This window comes from Exophiala xenobiotica, assembly GCF_000835505.1.
Source record: "Exophiala xenobiotica strain CBS 118157 unplaced genomic scaffold supercont1.1, whole genome shotgun sequence".
In the NCBI taxonomy this organism is placed as follows: Eukaryota; Fungi; Ascomycota; class Eurotiomycetes; order Chaetothyriales; family Herpotrichiellaceae; genus Exophiala; species Exophiala xenobiotica.
The window spans coordinates 3,642,676-3,660,145 of NW_013562494.1; the positions used below are offsets into that span (position 1 = coordinate 3,642,676).

The 17,470-nt window shown below is 51.8% G+C and overlaps 9 protein-coding genes across 13 annotated transcripts in view; 2 read left to right on the top strand and 7 right to left on the bottom strand.

Moving 5' to 3' along the window:
- The window catches only part of PV05_01418, a 2,587-nt gene extending 381 nt beyond the window's left edge, over positions 1 to 2,206 (bottom strand). For 2 of the 5 annotated variants that reach the window (XM_013466405.1, XM_013466409.1), the window contains exons 1-3: positions 1,869 to 2,206; positions 762 to 1,819; positions 18 to 706 (exon numbers count right to left, since the gene is read on the bottom strand). In XM_013466405.1, coding sequence (XP_013321859.1) covers positions 636 to 706; positions 762 to 1,819; positions 1,869 to 2,062 — 1,323 coding nt within the window. In that variant the 5' untranslated portion in view covers positions 2,063 to 2,206 and the 3' untranslated portion in view covers positions 18 to 635. The remainder of the gene's footprint in view (positions 1 to 17; positions 707 to 761; positions 1,820 to 1,868) is intronic. The other 3 variants (XM_013466407.1, XM_013466406.1, XM_013466408.1) reach the window with 3 other exon arrangements.
- Positions 2,207 to 2,440: 234 nt separating this feature from the next.
- On the bottom strand, positions 2,441 to 3,656 carry PV05_01419 (uncharacterized protein). Its single transcript, XM_013466410.1, has one exon. The coding sequence runs from the start codon at positions 3,321 to 3,323 to the stop codon at positions 2,730 to 2,732; it is 594 nt and encodes a 197-aa protein (XP_013321864.1). The 5' UTR covers positions 3,324 to 3,656; the 3' UTR covers positions 2,441 to 2,729.
- A 304-nt stretch (positions 3,657 to 3,960) lies between these two features.
- Positions 3,961 to 4,296, bottom strand: PV05_01420 (uncharacterized protein; the record flags this gene model as incomplete). The annotated part of the gene is made up of 1 exon (XM_013466411.1): positions 3,961 to 4,296. The coding sequence occupies one exon, from the start codon at positions 4,294 to 4,296 to the stop codon at positions 3,961 to 3,963; it is 336 nt and encodes a 111-aa protein (XP_013321865.1).
- A 127-nt stretch (positions 4,297 to 4,423) lies between these two features.
- On the bottom strand, positions 4,424 to 4,864 carry PV05_01421 (uncharacterized protein; the record flags this gene model as incomplete). Its single annotated transcript, XM_013466412.1, has 1 exon — positions 4,424 to 4,864. One exon carries the CDS (start codon positions 4,862 to 4,864, stop codon positions 4,424 to 4,426), a length of 441 nt encoding a protein of 146 aa, XP_013321866.1.
- Positions 4,865 to 5,727: 863 nt separating this feature from the next.
- PV05_01422 (uncharacterized protein) lies at positions 5,728 to 8,114 on the top strand. Its single transcript, XM_013466413.1, has 5 exons — positions 5,728 to 6,022; positions 6,142 to 6,491; positions 6,625 to 6,756; positions 6,812 to 7,270; positions 7,330 to 8,114. The coding sequence occupies exons 2-5, from the start codon at positions 6,155 to 6,157 to the stop codon at positions 7,848 to 7,850; spliced, it is 1,449 nt and encodes a 482-aa protein (XP_013321867.1). The 5' UTR covers positions 5,728 to 6,022; positions 6,142 to 6,154; the 3' UTR covers positions 7,851 to 8,114.
- Positions 8,115 to 8,130: 16 nt separating this feature from the next.
- PV05_01423 (uncharacterized protein) lies at positions 8,131 to 10,507 on the bottom strand. Its single transcript, XM_013466414.1, has one exon. It carries the CDS (start codon positions 10,294 to 10,296, stop codon positions 8,773 to 8,775), a length of 1,524 nt encoding a protein of 507 aa, XP_013321868.1. The 5' UTR covers positions 10,297 to 10,507; the 3' UTR covers positions 8,131 to 8,772.
- A 1,651-nt stretch (positions 10,508 to 12,158) lies between these two features.
- On the bottom strand, positions 12,159 to 13,520 carry PV05_01424 (uncharacterized protein; the record flags this gene model as incomplete). The annotated part of the gene is made up of 1 exon (XM_013466415.1): positions 12,159 to 13,520. The coding sequence occupies one exon, from the start codon at positions 13,518 to 13,520 to the stop codon at positions 12,195 to 12,197; it is 1,326 nt and encodes a 441-aa protein (XP_013321869.1). The 3' UTR covers positions 12,159 to 12,194.
- A 37-nt stretch (positions 13,521 to 13,557) lies between these two features.
- On the bottom strand, positions 13,558 to 17,328 carry PV05_01425 (uncharacterized protein). Its single transcript, XM_013466416.1, has one exon. The coding sequence runs from the start codon at positions 17,311 to 17,313 to the stop codon at positions 15,940 to 15,942; it is 1,374 nt and encodes a 457-aa protein (XP_013321870.1). The 5' UTR covers positions 17,314 to 17,328; the 3' UTR covers positions 13,558 to 15,939.
- On the top strand, positions 14,439 to 15,637 carry PV05_01426 (uncharacterized protein). Its single transcript, XM_013466417.1, has 4 exons — positions 14,439 to 15,039; positions 15,088 to 15,167; positions 15,216 to 15,295; positions 15,342 to 15,637. The coding sequence occupies exons 1-4, from the start codon at positions 14,483 to 14,485 to the stop codon at positions 15,507 to 15,509; spliced, it is 885 nt and encodes a 294-aa protein (XP_013321871.1). The 5' UTR covers positions 14,439 to 14,482; the 3' UTR covers positions 15,510 to 15,637.
- Positions 17,329 to 17,470: the final 142 nt, after the last annotated feature.

Here is a 17,470-nt window from a genome sequence, read left to right on the forward strand (position 1 = left end):
CCTCCATACTGACATGCCTCCATACTGACATGCCTCCATACTGACATGCCTCCATACTGACATGCCTCCATAGCGGCATGCCTACATATTGACATACCTACATAGTGACATACCTACATAGTATTGTAGCATTGGGACCCACTTCATTCTCCGAGACAATGGCTACAGGGAGTATCCATATCGTGTCCAGAGAGTCTTATCTGCTTGGCCTGGCTAAGGTAGTCAAGCGTATGGCACTCTTGCGTATTCGTCTTTCCCAATTGCGTATTCGCCTTTGCAGTTGCGTATAAGCTTCTTCTCAGCCAGCGTATTCGCCTTCGCCAAGTCCACAGCTACCTATTCAACAAGGCACGAATCATATTGGTCAGCCCTAGGCCTGTTATCCCTTGACAAGGTACCTCGAAGTATTTATCACTTGCCGGAAATGGAGTGGCTGTTGAGATAATACTCAATGGAGTTTTGTACATCACAGCTGACTTTGCGTTCAGCCTGCGAGAGAGAGACTATGGGGTCTATTCAATCTTAGTCATATGCAACCGATCACCAAGGTATGCTCCACCGTATCATCATGCAACACCGCAAACCCCAAGTTGGCCACCCAATTCTCGTCATGCAGCATGACGAGAGGACAGCAATTACCAGGTCGTCGGGACCCTGGGGAAGTCCTTGGCTGTGATGCCGAGATCCACAAATACTGAATCGTCCCCTGTAAGAGTTGGTTAGTGGCTGATCTGATGATGGGCAACATGAGTGAGACGTACCTTTCAGATGCTTGATTCGAATCTCGTTTTCGCCCTCCAACTTCTCCATCTCTTCTTCTGGCGGAGCATTGCCTTGGCGCTCGTCCTTGGGTCTCTGCTCAACAGCCTTGTCGTGGTGATGAGATTCTCCGATCAAGAGGAATTGAGTATTCTGATAGTCGAGATACTTGGGCTCCAACGGCTTCCAGCGCAGGCTTCTGAATTCGTCCAGCAGCTCTTGCGGATAGTCAGGGCCTTTTGGCAGACTTGCACCGGCAGGAGCTGGTTTGTTGGGGTTCTTGACGCTGGTCACGAAACTTCCTCGCTCCTGAATGCCGAGATCTTTCTGGACTTCACCAAGTTCTTGTGGGATAGTGATGTTGTAGGCGATGTGCGACTCCCGACCGGTGGATGTGATGGCATAGACACCTTCAGCAAGTGGTGTGACTGGTGGTACGTGGCTGGTTCCCTGAGTCTTAGTGGCGTATTCAGATCCAGTCATGAACGACTCCTTGAGGTCTTTGAAGCTGGTCTTGGCCTTCTCGACGAACGACAGGAATCTGTCCTTGCCGCTGACTGGGAGAACCTTCTTTGGCACAGCCAAAAGTCGGCAGTTGCCCGCGTCACCGATGGGTCCTTCGCCGAGCTTCGCGTCAAGTGGGATGGGGCGCATCACCATGTACGTGCGAGCGACATCATTGACGTCTTGCGGTTCATCGACATTGACTCTTGGTCGGAAGAAGAAGTAGATGATACCTTTCTCGAGAATGCTCGATGAGACGTCGTCTCCACGCTCGCCGGGGTCGACAGCGTCGCCATTGGTCTTGACTTGCTCTGTGTCTTCTTTCTTCTCTGATGGCTCTTTCTTGGCTGGCTGTGAGTCTTCCTCTTTCTTTGCTTCACCATCACCAGTGCCGGTCATCTTGGTATCTTCAGCATCTGGCTTCTCATCCTCCTGCTTGGACTCGGTCTTGTCGCCAACTTGTGAATCGGGCTTTTCCTCCTTCGCTTCTTCAGCGGGAGGTTGACTGGTGTGCTGTTCGGCATTTGTTGTGGCAGGTTCTTCCGCTTTGTTGCCACTGATAGACACGTCAGCGTTCACGCGCGACAAAGTGAAGGGAGACTTACTTTTGCATTGTCTCCTCTAGACTCTTCTGCTCTGGCTCGCTCGCTTTCTTGCCGCGTTTGGCTGTCGGAGAAGTACCGCTAGATTCATTCTTGCGTTTCTTCCCAGGGGGCGACGATTTGGGTTGAGGTGGAGAGGAGGATTCCTGTGAGGACTTGAGTCCGGCAATACGCGCGGAAGAGCGTCTCCCAGTCATGATGATGTCGTTTACAGAGTTTCAAGGCTCAATGGAAGGACAAGGAGACTGAAAATGTTCCGATGAAATGAAAAGAAAACTGATACGAGTAGTTCTCTCATGTTCGAGTCGCCGTGAAGTCCAAGTGACAGCCGCCCACAGCTAGGTGCGGAGGATTACTCCACACGGACATGAACGGGTGATGACGTATGCGAGGTCTATGTGGAGGCTAGGACTAAAGGCGTTAGTCAGGTACACTTTTGCATTCTCCACGGAATTGTCGTTCCGGCGAGCCTACCCAGGTCACGTGCCAGGTATAGAGTCGCTTTGAACTGGGAGTGAGGCTCTGAGCACGATGAGACACTTATTGCTTATGCAAGGTGGCTCCTAGAGCGTCAATGTACGGATGAACATGACCTCTTTCTTTGATATTTTTTAGTGTCCTAAGTTGCAAGGCGCGTCTGAGCAGCACCTCCATTGGGTCTCCGACATAATGAATATGAGAAACTCCATGCAGTTTGATCTTTGGGTGCACGTTCGCGTAGTATTGCAAGACTGCCTCTTGCATTCATGGCAGGCCTCCATTCAAATCTGGGAGGGTCCTCTCATGAGCCACAAGTGTTCCTGTCAGACAAACCCATCATGGCTGCCCAAAGTCAATATGCAAACTTGTAGATCGTCCTTCCTCTCATCCGATATCCATGGCGTCTTCGCTCGCATTGCCAGGCGCTGGGGTGGAAGATACATCAGCTGTTGCCGAGTTCGAGGACTCCATACCAGCATCCTGGTCATCGCTTTTCTCTGAGCTATCCGTCCAGGTTCCTGTCACCTTCTTCTTAGCAACTCGATGCGCCATACTAGGCTTCGGAGTCCTCTTTTTCCTTCGCTTGATCGGTTGTTGTTCGGTTTGGCCATCAACTAGCTCGGACACTTCGATCTCCGTTCGCTTTCGTGGAGGTGTCTCCTGCTCGAAGTCTATGTCTTTCGAACGCCGTTTCTGTCCACGACTTCCATCATGCTGTCTTTTGGGAGTACGGGCACGCGCATCGCACGACAATCGTCGTAGCCTTCCAGCAAGCTCATCGTCTGTATCTGGCCAGAGTCGTCTCAAGGCTCGGTCATCTTCAAAATCTGAGTCGGCCTCTTCATACTGGTCAGGTCTCAAGACTTCGGTATCACCATCGTATGCCATGTCATCTGGGGACATTTCCTCGATTTGAAGTTCGTTGTCGGAAGAACCATGGCGACGCCTTTTGCCCCTGTGGTACTTCTGAAGAGCCATCGCACTCAACAGCACCCAGATCTTCGAATCGGAACTAGCTGGCTGCTTGGATGACTTCGCCGTTATACAACGTCATGACAAGTCCAAATAGGAGTGGTCTGCGACCGAAAGCTCGCTGTGAGAGCAGAATGAGCATGCATTTCTGCCAGCTTCTAGATGAAACGTTCTGACTTTCCAAAAGGATCCATTATTTGGTTCTGGAGGAGTTCATGTGTGCGGCAAGTTATTCTGGGCATTCACCCGAGATGCCCTAGAGGAAACGGACCTTGAGTAGCCGAAGCTGTGCCTTAGGCTTTTCCTACGTCAATATTGAGACATCTTCATAGTGCCGGCATCACCGGCATGAAGAAAGGTGATGTGTTGAAAAGTTGCATCACGAACAGCGAATCAAAAGCGGCGAGAGAAATCACCCTCAAAGCAGGAAGGCCGTCGAAGCTCTTAGCCTTTTGTGGAAGGGGAATAATGCCGTCCTGCGCTCGCCTTTATGCGACATCTACTGTCGACTTTCTCCTTCTCCTTCTCCTGAATGAATCCAAACTACTCTTACCCAAACATCGTTTCATTTCTGCACTTTGCGAGACCGCTCCCAAACAGGCGAGCTATAAGTATGGGTCATGGTCCACCTATCGCTCCATCACTATCTTGGAGTCAGATCCATCACAGCCGTCAAAGAGGGGCCTAGTGTTGCACACACACTGCTAATGAGCTCTTTCCACATATCATCCATATAATATTGGGACGAAATGTGACCTCCTGGCACCAACATCAGCCTGGCAGACTTGTAGTTGTCCACAAGCCAATTGTTGGCGCTTCCACCCACTCGATCGTTGGTCGAGCCCACAACGAGCATAGGCTTGGACGAATGTTGGTCGTCAAGCTCCTTCGGATTAAAGCCCCAGTCGGAATGTATCACATCAGATACTTTCATGAATCCGTCCCAATTGTGGCAACACATGATCATGCCTCTTGCCATTTGGTCAACAAAGTCATCTTACTCTGGCCATTTGTTTCTAGCCATTGGTCTAACATCAATTTTTCTGCATCATCCATCTTGTCGATTAGCATATGCTGCAGGAATGTTTTCGTACCGTCTAGGCTCTTCAACTTCGATCCGATAATGAGTCGAACCCCCGCTGGAAAAGGTAAAACGGAACCAGCTGTTTAGGTGGACCATACGAGAACCAGTTTTGCCAACTCAATGTCTTCGCGTAGTCGCTATGATGTTTGAGCGGCGAGAACCCAGCTATCAAGGCGCATCCTGCAATGTTGCGACCGGGAGGGAACAATTCATATGATGCTCCATATAACATCTGTGCCGGGACTGTGCCGTATGATCCACCCGCGACATAGAGAGCGTCAAAGGCATCAGATGGGTATAGATATGAGAGCAAGGCGGCTATATCTTTTGCAAGCGAGACGTGATAGGGCATTCTCTTGTCACGTCTGCTGGTGTTCCCCATGCCCGGAAGTGTAGGCGCAATCCAATGCACTCCGATCTCACGACATGGTGCAGGCACACTGGGTGCGGTGCCGACGCTCATGATGCCAGTGAAGACAACAATGGTTCGTGCTGTAGCGGGCCCATTGTGAGCGTAGGCCAGTTACCTGTTGCCTGGTAAGATGAGGATATGCTCCTCTACTCCCTTTTCTCTGTCATAGGCGCTGTTCACTGCCATTGCTCTGCAGCTTGACGACGAAACCAAGAGTGTGATCGGTTAAACTTGATAATGATCCCGTTCCCATGGAAGACCTTCTTCTACAAAACGGATGAGAGATGGTCAAGATTGGCCCCCACGAGACGTCGACTTCGCTTGGGCCTCGTTTGTAAAGCGAAGACATGATCACATGCAAGACTTTCTCGAAAGCCATGCACTGTGTACTGAAACCTTCGAAGTCGACTTTATGCAACGCTGGCTGCGATAAACTACACTGCCCTTCGCTCACTCGCCGGCAGCTGTTGGGGACTCTTTTGGCGCCCGGGAGCTTGGGCACCATGACACATGTGGTATCTGTGAAACACGGGTCAGTCCTGGCTGGTTTCTTGGCTCAGCCTTGCGAGGCTCAGAGGCAGATTCCGGTTACAGAGGACTATCTCGCTCGTCTGGCTCTACTCTGGTCGCGCAGGAATAGGTGAGTGGTGGAAGGAATTAACCTGATGTTTACTGACAAAATGTAGCGCTCACGTCTGTACATGGAGATACCAGTCTCCATTTCTAAGCCGTAAATCGGCTACACTCCTTCGTACATGCGCCCCCTTGTTCATTGGCTGTCTCGGTCAACAGCGGAGCACCACTCGCACAATATCCAGCACCGTCGACCACCGGCTCCATTGCTTCGTACATGCGCGACCTGGTCCTTCGGCTTTTCGTCCGTCAAGGCCGTAACGACGTCTTTTTCCTTGCAAGTCGTCGACCACTTTTCGCCAACGAGAGAGCGTTGCAATGATGCCAACAGAAACCCCACGGACGAGCGACTGCAGACAAGATCCGCCTTGGTACGACCGTCCTCTTCCCGGGCAAGGTCTCTTAGCTCCTGCTTCTTACTCTTCCTTCAATCCTTCAAGCATTTGTGGAGCGCGCCTTCCTCTAGCATACTTCGGACGGACCTAAACGTTGCTTGTTGCTGCGAGGGCGAGGGTCGTTTCCTTAGCTTTATCGACAACTCTTACAGCCTGGTTCATTGTAGACAATATATGATAGGTACGTCGCCACCCTCGATATTTGCACCGGTGTTCAGCTTGGTCGACCATTGTTTCTGTGTGCTTTGAATACCGTTCCAGAATGAGACCGTTCTTTTCGAGCACTAACACACCTTCTAGAAAAACTTCAGATATGACTCTTAGCCGCGAACCCATCGCGCCCGGATCAATGCCGTCTCATGAAGCCACAGCAACAAGTTCTCAAGCCTCTAGCATATCGAATAGGGATGTCGAAAAGGATCCGATCGACGTCGATCTACCAGCAGCCGAATACTCTTCCTCGGAGCAAGGCGCGCCAGATATCTCAGAAAAGCCCACCGACTATGGCGACAACGAGGTTGCAGTACCAGTTTCGTCCCAGCCGGCCAATCCTTTGGAGCCTTCAGCCTTCCCAGAAGGAGGACTAAAGGCGTGGACCGTTGTAGCTGGAGCCGTGTGTTGTCTTTTCGTCAGTTTCGGCTGGATCAATTGTGAGTAGCTAGGCCCAGCAACTGCGCGCGATTAATCCCTGCTCATGCGTCCCTCGTTCTTTTTGCAATTGATCACTTCACATCCAAGGTTACTACTCCACGTCTAGGGCCATCGCTAACGAAATATTCCCAGGCATTGGTGTCTTCCAAACATACTACGAAACGCATCAATTGAAGGAATACTCCTCGCAAGAAGTTGCATGGATTCCGTCAATGGAATCTTTTATGATGTTCTTCGGTGGAGTGTGGGTAGGACGATTATATGGTGTGCTCGAGATGAACCTTCCTTCCGCTTCGTGCGCTAATGATACTTCCACCAGACAACTACGGCCCACGCTATCTCATTCTGGCAGGCATGTTCTTCCACGTTTTTGGGTTGATGATGGCTTCCATCTCCAAAGAGTACTACCAATTCTTCCTTGCGCAAGGCGTGTGTTCGGCCCTCGGTTGCTCATTGTTCTTCTACCCTGCCATGTCCGCCGTCACGACATGGTTCTTCAAGAAACGTGCTCTAGCCTTGGGGGTCACCGCATCAGGATCCTCACTGGGAGGTGTCATTTTCCCGATCATGGTTGAAAAGCTCATTCCACAAGTCGGCTTCGGTTGGACCATGCGTATCTGCGCGTTCCTAATCTTGGGCCTGGGAAGTATCGCCTGTTTGACGGTCGTTAGCCGCATTCCGCCGCGCCCTAAACCGGTCAAGGCCATGGACTTTTTTCGCCCGTTCACCGAACCAACTTTTGCGATACTGGCCTTTGGCACATTCCTTACGTGGCTTGGTACGTTGACCTTGCTTCTTTCGCAGCGGAATTTGGAAAACTGACTGGTTGGTATGTAGGGCTCTTCGTCCCATTCACATTCATCATCCTGGCCAGTCGGGCACACCACGTTCCCAACTCCCTTGCCACATACCTCGTCGCGATCATGAACGGTGCCAGCACGTTCGGTAGAACCATCCCGCCCTTCCTTGCCGATCGGGTCGGCCGCTTCAATGTGTTTCTGTCAATGTCCTTTCTGTCATCTGTCATCACATTGGCATTGTGGGTGCCTAGTAGCGGCACCGCTGCGACGGTCGTGTACTCTTGTATATTTGGCTTCAGTTCGGGTGCTGTCGCCAGTATACTTCCTGCGGTGATCGCGCAGATCTCGAACATTCACGAGATCGGGGTGCGGACGGGCGCGCTGTTCAGTGTCGCGGCTGTGGCGACGTTGATTGGGAGTCCGATTGCCGGTCAGATTATTGCGAATGACGGATACAGGAGCATGCAAGGGTTTGGAGGGGCGATATTGGCAGGTGGCACGGTGGTATATGTTGTGCTTTGGGTGCGGTTGGGTGGATTGAAGGGGAAGAAAGTGTAATACAATTCGCAAGCTTCGCTCGGGAAAAGCATGGGTCAACGGATACTGTATAGTCAACAATTGAGTCGGGCGTATCATTTGATGGCAGCGATGCATTGCGTGGAGGTTTATCCTCAAGGGAACATTTGCATCGGCTCCAGGGCACACATGGTTTGTGCAGCGACATTGTTTCACAGGAGCGGTGCCGAAAAGAACAGAATTGCATAAAATGGAAGGCTAGTAGGCACATGTTCAGGAGGCCAGACATAGATCGGTAACGTGGGCGTGCGTGGGACATTCCCTTCGCCTTCGCCTTCCATTCCATTCAGCTCGCTACCTTATATACGCTAGCAGCACAGTTCAGATGGCACTGGTAGACTGCAGATGCAGAGATATACCTAGGTACATATACTCTGAGGGAAAAACCGAGCAGAGCAGAACACCGACAAAGGCTCATGACCTCGCTGTACTTATACCACTCTGGATAAAGTAAGCTGGTACCAGAACTGTTCTTCGACGAACAGAGTCTGCTTCTGTTTCACTCAGACGTATCTTCTCTTCTCTTCAGCTTTGCCATCCCCAGCAACTCTTCTGTGTACTCAGACGTATCTTCTCTTCAGCTTCGCACCCCAGCAACTCTCCTGTGTACACGTGGACGGTTGATCAATAGCTTAGTCCAGCTTTGCACCTCCAGCAACTCTTCTGTGTACTCGTGGATGGTCTCGATCAATCGTGTAGTCCAGCAGATGTCGCGGCAAGAGAACATGTTGAGACTCAAACCCGTGACTCGACGCGTGACTCGACGTCAAACTCGAACTCTGCTTTCCATGAAGGATCTTATCGAACCCAGGATCAGACCGGACATGGCCCAAGCCCTTTCCCTGCCCTGCCCCCGCCCAGCCGAAGCCCAGAACTGAGGTTAGTGAGGCAAATCCTCGTAAAGCTAGTAGTCATCTTCCTCGTCGATCAAAAACTCGACATACGGATCCAACTCGACCCATTTAAACATCGGCCCCCACTTGGCCCGGAACTCCTTCCTCTTGTACAGACTACTCGTGTTCATCTTGAAACTGACCAACTCCACGCTCCACCCTTTCTCAAGGGCGCGCTCGACCATTCTGAGAAACCCGCCCGAGTATTCCGCCTCGGCGGCGTCGCCCGTGGCCAGGACGATCGTGCTCGGCTTCTCGGCGTCGATCAGCGACTCGAGGATCTTCAGGTGCAGAATTTCGTCCACAGCCTGTTCGACCCATTTCTCGGCCGCGTGCGTCGGCGTCGGCGTCGACGGGCCTAGCATTTGGAAAGAAGAGGTGTTCGTTTCAGAACCGCTCGTCTCCCCGGTGGAATGGTACTTCCGCTGTCGCGGCGTCAGCTCCTTGGCCTTGTGCACGCGTTCGAGGATGTTGGTCTCATAGCCGATGCTCTTGGCCTGTTGGATCGCGGCGTATTTGTCCGATCCAACCAGCACGCGCTTGGCGGCTGGGCGGCCTCGCTCGAGCACGAGAGAGAAATTGTGGAAGGACAGAGGAACACGCTTCAGGCGTGTCTCGCGCGGCATGCCACGTGCTAATTTCAAGCAGTCGTGGAAGCCTATCGAGATGTTGGAGATGTCGACGAAGACGTGGATGCCAATGTTTGAGACGTTCAAGGGCGTAAAGGCAGGTTCGAGAAGGCCCGAGTTCTTCAGGTATTTCTTCACTTCGGGGAACTGGCGCGCTAACTCGGAAATGAGTGCTCGTTTACGTTCTTGAGAAGAACGGCCGTCGCGTGGAGCGATGGCACTACGCTTAGATGTGGATGGGACGCCCGGAGCAGTCCAAAGGAATGGGTGCGAGACTGGGTAGTCACGTTTAGGTGTTCTGATTTCTGCTTTTGGTGGTGATGGCGACGTTGGCGGAGAACTGTCGCGGAGAGATGGTCTCGTTCGACCGAGGATGTCGTCAATAACGGCTCTTCGGTCTGGCGACCTACGCAGCGACTCGAGTTCTTCGCCAGATTCGAGATCGGTTGTGTCTGATGTAGATTTTTGTTGAGCAGCTAATTTCTCAACTCTTTCTTTTGCTCTTGCTCTTCTCTCTGCCCGTTTTTTGTTGCGTATATATGCAGCCGTGACCTTAACAGGTTCGACATTATCTTCTAGATCTGCACCGTCCACTTCATCTCGCCACCGAACACCTTTGTTCAGCTGGTTGAGATCTAGTTCAGCGACGGGCTCGTTATTGACTTCGTATTTGACCAATCCCGACACCTGCTCTTCGTCTGCCGTATAAGGGCGACCAAGAAAGTTCCAAAGACTGGTGAAGTCACCGAGTGACACATTGTTGTTCTCATGGCTTTTGTCTCCATCGGAGCTAGGATGGAGAAGCTGAGGCGCAACAGAAGGATCACGAGATTTGAGCGAGAGGTTCTTGAGGAGGCTGATAGCAGAGTCGAGATCCCATGAGAGGGTATCTTCCTCGTCAGACATGTGCGAGTTGGAAGAGAGACGCTGCTCTCAAGATCGAGGCGATGTGGCGGTTAGAGAGGGGTAAACTTGGTGGGTAGGTAGAGGCGCAAAGAGCGACGATGCATAGCTCTGATTCGTGTGTAGCTTTCTGAGTGTGTAGTGTGAGGGAAGAAGATGTAGACGAGTCTGGTTTGAGAGCAGGATATTGTAGGACAGAGGTTGTTGATGTGTGTGGCTGTGAGATGAGAGTCGATGATTCACAAAACGGACCCTGGAAGTGACTTAGTCGACTAGGGAGACGCTAACGGCTTAGCGTGCGGTCTAGCCTTCTAAAAGAATTCAGTCCATAGCATCTTTGCAAGGACAGAATCTCAGTGATATGGAACGGAACTGCTTGATTTACATTCAACGACAAACACACGATGCTCCACGGATCATCTCTGCAGAGCTCAGCTTTTTATCTCCAATGCCGCTGATTTCAATCACAGGATGTCCGATCTGAAGAAGGAATTCCTCTCAGTCAAGAACGGTACCTGCTCCGTGATCTATGGGTTACAGCCTCGTGCTGCTTTGGCTGTCGGTTTCGCCATTTCGGAACCTCCAGCTGCATAACATGTTGTTGATGTGCTCGCCAGGAACGAGCTACGTTTTTCATCCATCATTGAAGGCTGTCTTATACAAAGACTGAGTGGCTCTCTTCGACCAAACGTGCACACAACAACGAAGGCTCGCTCCCCTAAACGTTCTGAGCGGTGGCAGACCTTGGACAACACATCTGTTTGCCCACGCCCCTTGATGACCAGCGTGAGCCTTGTACTCGTATACTGTGTTTGAGCCTGCAGCCTCTTACCCACGCTGCGCAGGTTTGCGGCTGCGTGATTTCTGATTGCAGCCCTTGCTTGTTTGTCTGTTTTGTTTTCGTTGAGCAGGATGTTTTAACAAAACAACTAGAATTCACTTTATGAATCTTGTTTCTGACCTAGGATAGTCTCCTTGACACAGTTGTTGTGCTCCTGCTCGCCCTAAACATTCTGATAGGTTGCCTGATCTCACTTCTCCACCAGAAGTTCGAAAAGCGTTTCTCCCTGTCTCAAAGCGAAGGAATGGGATTTTCGATTCCAGCATCAGTACATCAGCATTAGACCGTGTTATGCCGCAGTTGGCAGCTGACCAAATATTCACAGGTTTTGAATACGCCACGCCGCGAAAGAGACTACTCCCCATTTGAGTCACTTCCCTCAGAGATCTTTCAAATGGTCATGGACGAGGCCGCGAAGATATTGGAGCCTGAAGAAAGGATCTCCCTCATACTAAGCTGCAAGACCATGGCTACCTGGATCGTGCCAGACCTCAAGCTGATGGGACCTCTTCCGTACATGGCTGTACACGGCATGCACCTTTTGGAGATGGAAAGCGAGCTTTCGCCAAAGCTGGCTGACTGGGCAAGAGCGGTAAGGACTGCTGGGCGTGCAAGAGAGCTTGCCGGACAGATAAGAGAGCGACGTGCTGCGGAGGAAGTCGACTCGAGCATAAGGGAGGATGGAGGACCCGTTCTTGAGAGGAGGCCTGGTGTCAATGAAGGGCAACACACGCACAAATAGGGCATCAATCGTGTTGTGCTTTGAGTATGCATCAGTGAATCGAGACGTTTGTCCAGGGGGGACACCGAGTTTAGCGCCACTCGTCCCCACACATCCTGATCGCAGGAGACTGTCAGCTCATTGAGTTTGTCGAGTGCATTCTGCCCCCAGCAGGACCCTGGATTCCTTGAATCTTTCATGATGGCTTGTGACCCCGCGGGTGGTGTAAGAGACTGTTAGGTTTGGTCGATCGTATGATGATTCAGTCGTCCGAAGGTCGCCCGACTCCCAAGCCAGGAGTCACCAGAACCTCCAAATGGGAGGTACAGAGTAGGAGGGTTATTGCTTTTTCTGCATCCAGAGGTCCGACCTCTGCACTGGCGCACTCTTCTGGGACCTATCGTCAGCAAAGGGATGGTGCCCGAACTGACTCCTATTCCCCAGCATCACACCTCTTCGCTGCCAACTCCAAGCAAAATCAAGAACGTCTTTTTCGAATGGTGCCCAATCGATCTCGCCTTTGAACACTCTCTCCAACATCAATGCGTGGAATGCGGCCTGGCTCGTGCTCGCAGCCGTATGTGGCCTGAAGCCGGCCAGCGCATCTCCAACGAGGACAGCCTTGCCATTGAGCAACCTGCCCACTTTGGTCCCCTTGTCGGGCGGTTGAACGTCCGTAATGGCCTGTACAAACGGCATTCGTGTCTTGCCCACGATTTCAGCAAACTGTGGAGGCAGGACTTCTTTGGCTCGACTCTTCTGCCGGTCCCATACGTACGGCTGCATCTTGCCTCCGGTTGGTAGCGTGAAGCGATGAGTATTTCCATCAACGTCGGTCATGAGCTCCTTATATTCTTCAGACGCTTCGTCGACGTTCCAGTACCACACCCAGTTAACGAGTCGTGTGCCTTTGTCTAGGTTGCCGGCTTTCCCCGGAATAGCATACGACAATGCCTGCGTCCCGTCGGCGTGGAAGAAAGTGAAGCGCTCGACGAAAACTGCTGCTGCGGCCTCCGATAATTCTGACTCAGGCACGGTGCCACGGAATGCAACGTACCCAGCATATTTCCTGTCTGCGGCTTGCCCACCCAAAAGCATGTTTCGTGTATGTGACGATGGCCCGTCCGCAGCGATCACAAAGTCCGCCATCATGGTCAAGGGTTGGCCAGCATTGTCCTTACTCTCACCCTCTCTGGTCCGCTCATACACCACCTCGACCTTGTCACCCACGTCACGGACTGCCGTGACTAACCTGCCATACTCGTAGCTTGCCTCCCCGTCTCCATCCTGTTTAGAAGGGACCTGCTCCAAGTATGCACTCTTCACGGCATCAAAGTTCGCCCTTCCAACATAATACAGCAAGTCCCAGCTCGTCATGCGTTGCTGATGGTCTTCGCGGTCGATCACTTTGCCACCATGGTCAAGGTAGAAACGTGCTTGCGAAGTGACTTCAATCGGCCTCTTTGACAGGTCGTGTTTGTGAAAGAAGGCTTGAGTTTCTCCGCCTGCGACTACACCTGCGCCTTGATCGTGTAGCAATGGTGTCGGGGAGCGCTCGAAGATGGTTACTCGGTGCCCCAGGCGTTTCAATGGGATCGATGTCATAAGGCCGGCCAAGGAGCCGCCGACCACGACTATGTCAAGCTTTTTCGACAGGTCGAGCATCGTCGACCAACTCGGACTTTGGGCTGATATTCAGTTCGTACAAAGGTATGCTAGTCCCAGAGGTGCAACTATGGCATTCAACTTCAGCAGCGATCTACACACGTCATCTCGGCTTTGGCACGGATCGCTTAGGAAGTTGGGGAATTGCTTAAACGGCAAGCGTTCTGCTTGTTGGTGTACTAGGACAGAAGGGGGTTGTAACTAATCTGACGGCAGCTTTGGTGCATGAGTTAGAGCAGATTTTATCACCGGAAGCTCAACGTGAATTCTGAATTCGCTTGGTAAACATGACGTATGGGTAGTCTTTCATCTGTGTCATCCGGTCGTGCGGTCCACGGAAGCGACTCCAAGGGCGGGTCTTGTATGAGAGAGCTATCTCGCTCTGTTCCAGCCGCGAAGCATATAGATGAAGACTGTTATATCGATGTTCGAGGCCGGATGTTCATCGAATCCTAACAACATCTAGAATATGGCGAGTACACGTAAAGGAAAAAGTATTGCTGAGTCATGGGTGAACGAGAAGCTCGAGTTGAAGTAGTGCGGTACTCGTAATTGGCGAAGATGAGTGATGATGGTGACCTCCACTCAATCCGAAAATGCTTCCTTTCCTCCTTCCCCACCTCAACCTTCTATCTCCCGTCCCTTTGGTGCGAGCTCGCATCAGATTTGCTCATTCGAGATGGATTTCCCATTCCACAGAGCTATCTTTCGCTTGTCTTGCTCCACTTCCAGTCCTGTTTAACCGGTGCCGCGCTTATTCCTTCGTCAAAGGCTTCACCACTCTCCGCACCAGGTAGGAATTTGTGGACTTGCTTGAAGATTCCAGTGCGGGGCCTTCGTGAACCCATTATGAGCCCCCTCAGATCGTCGCATCGTTTTATGTCCAGCAGCCTCTCTCTCAATCGACTTTCTTGATCATCCCTGTGCATCCAAACCTGTAAGCGAATTTTCGATTGCCCATCATGTCTGGAATACAAGCTCAGCTCGACCGTGGGGCGGTACCAAACCACATTTCCAATGTGTGTCCAAAGGGAACTAAATTCCATGTCCTGGAGGTCGGTTGGTTGGAGTGCGACGAAGCTTTTGTGGTGCGAGGTGGCAATACAAGCACCAAGAGCACCGAGAATAGGTCGTTTGTGAATAAGCGACGAGAACTACCAATGTACTGCATCCTGATCGAACATCCCCATGAAGGACTGATACTGTGGGAAACGGGTTGTGGGAAAGACTACCCAGAGGTATGGGGTCCTCAGGTCGCCGATGTGTTTTCTCGGATCAAGTACGAGCCCAGACATGAGCTGAAGGCGGCTGTCGAAGCGACCGGCAATAAGCTGGAGGATATCAAGAAAATCATCATTGGACATCTGCATTTAGACCATGCGGGAGGCTTGGATATGTTTCTGGACAGAAAGGATGTCGAGGTTTGGGTCCACGACAAAGAGTTGAAAGCCGCCTTCTGGTCCGTCGCAACGGGAGCTGACGTTGGCGTTTATCTTGAGCATTATCTCAAGCTGAGCTTGTGAGGTTGATCCCTTCCAAACCCGAGTAGCGTACTAACGGCGACCAGCAATTGGAAGACTTTCGACGACCGGACCATCGACTTCTGCCAGGGAATTACATTGCATCATTTGCCGGGCCATACTGATGGTGAGCAGGCCGACTGAACGGATGCTGAGCGTGACTGACTTGCCGCAGGACTGATTGGTATGCAAATCAATATGCCTGATAGTGGTACTTTCCTCTTTATCAGTGACCACTGCCATGTCATCGAAAACGTAAGCAGCCCATTCTTGGCTGTTCCAAAGACTGACATTGTCTTAGTGGCGCGATGGTATCCCTCAAGGCTGGCTTGCAAGAGATCATCCAGCTTGGTTCCAGAGTACGCAGCGTCTAAAACAATTGGAAAGGACTACCCGGGGTCAAGTGATTCCTGGGCATGACAAAGAGACCTTTGAGAATTTGATCAAGAATGGAACCACGTATACTTGAGGCAAAGGGTCTCAGAGCAATAGAGTCTTCGTCGGGGAGTTGGGAGTGAGGCGTATCCAGAGCACTTTTGATCGCTTCGGCATGAGGCTGAAGCCAGGGTAGGCGCAGGTAGTTGCGCAAATGCCAACTTTGAGGTCAATGTGACTTCGTTGTCGGTCCCATATCAACACTGACGTGCTCGGCTGGATTTGACAACCCCGCCGCTTTCTCACGCTTTTGCATCCGGATCTGGGTTTCGACGGATCCGAATCGGCGAGGGATGTCAATGGCGCAGACTGAGCTTTCTCTCGCGGCCGCGAGCTGTAACTTGTAGAGGATGTTGTGAGTACCGCCTCGGTTTCGTCTTACGGAACAGCATGTCACCGGGCTGAGCGACTGCCGCAGCGAATGGCGTAGTGGTTTCCCCTGTCGGCCGAGGAGACACGAAAATTCAGCCACTTGAAGTACTTTCTTCCGGCATTGACCACTGACTCGAGGTAAGAGTTGATTCGACCATTTCGGAATCGTCTTCCACAGGTCCCTCCTTGAGATTCTCAGACTGTTCGTTCTCGACCACAGAGAAGCCTACTGACTTCCCGTTTTTGGAAGTGGATTTCTTCTGAACCACGACATCGCCATCCCATGCTTGACATTTGTACACAATCTCGCCACATCGCAAGCAAGACCAGCCCCCACCTTCCTCGGCCTCGATCTTGGTTGCGACACAGACGAAACAGTAAATACACCCACAGGGAATGGTCTCATATGGATTGACGACATCGGTAGTGGCTGATCCGATGACGCCTCCTCCGGCGCCGACGTTGGCTCCTAGTATTTCTGCTTCAGATGTTGATGCAGGATTCTGGTCCTGATAGCATATGGCGCAAGTTCTCTCTGGTAGAAACGCGAGGGGACCAGTTTTGATCACCTCCTCATCTTCAACAGGGGCTTCAGATCTCATTGCATCTTTGGTCTTCTTCCAAGCTCTTGCAAGCCATCGTCGCCATCGACTTATTCCAACAAGTGGAAGGAGGAATAACAAGAACTCGGTGAACGCATGCCAGACTAACTGCCGGTTGAGATACTCAAATGAGACTTCTCGGCTGACCTGGTTGGAAGGTGAAACGAGCCTCAACCTCAACAGACGGTCTGTGAGAGTGCGGTATCGCCCATTGACCAAAAACACCAGAAAGGAGCAGAAGGCAGCAATAGAGTGAGTGGTAGAGGCGAAAGAGGTCAGTCGCATTAGCCGCTGAACGGCTTCAGAAGGCGCAGTGTACCCTCGCTCTTGATCAATCAGCCAGTCTTCCCATTTGTCCCATCCATATCTTCCGAAAACTGTAATGAAACCGTATAGAGCTTTCTGCCATTTGGTCGGTTTCGGAAGGGCTAGACTCGACTTTCGTGCGTCTGTGTATCGTAGGTTTTGGAGAGATGCACCGTAGGACGCATCATTGTCCCATATGGAGAGCTTGAACAGCACGGCTCTCAGCGTCAGGAGAATCTCCTGTGACCAATCGTCCTGTAGATGCGGTCCGAGGTACTTGAGGCCATCTGCGACTTGTGTCTTCAGTAGTCCCAGTAACTCTTCATCCAGCAGTTCGGCATCAACCTGACCGACCCGAAAAGCTGGCCGCGTGCCCTCGGAGTCTAACAACGTCGACCAGAAAGCTGACAATTCGGGGCGCAAGGAGTGAGCGAACCGTGTGAGAGAGCGGCCGGGGCCGAGTTCGGTTCGTGGCTGCGCAGCTCGAGCTTCTTGCTGCCTGGTCCTCTGCCGTGCTAGGATGCGTTCTTGAGCAGCGGCGAAGCTGCTCGATGTCATGTTGGACGAGTCATGGGGGAGGCTTGAGAGAATCGGAATTAGAAAATGCGCAGTTTTTGTCGAAATGCAATTAACCAACGCAGCCGAGGCTTGGGCCATGATGGGCGAGCCGCACCTGCAGAAGGATGAGGCAGTGTCTGACAAAAGGCTTGCTCAT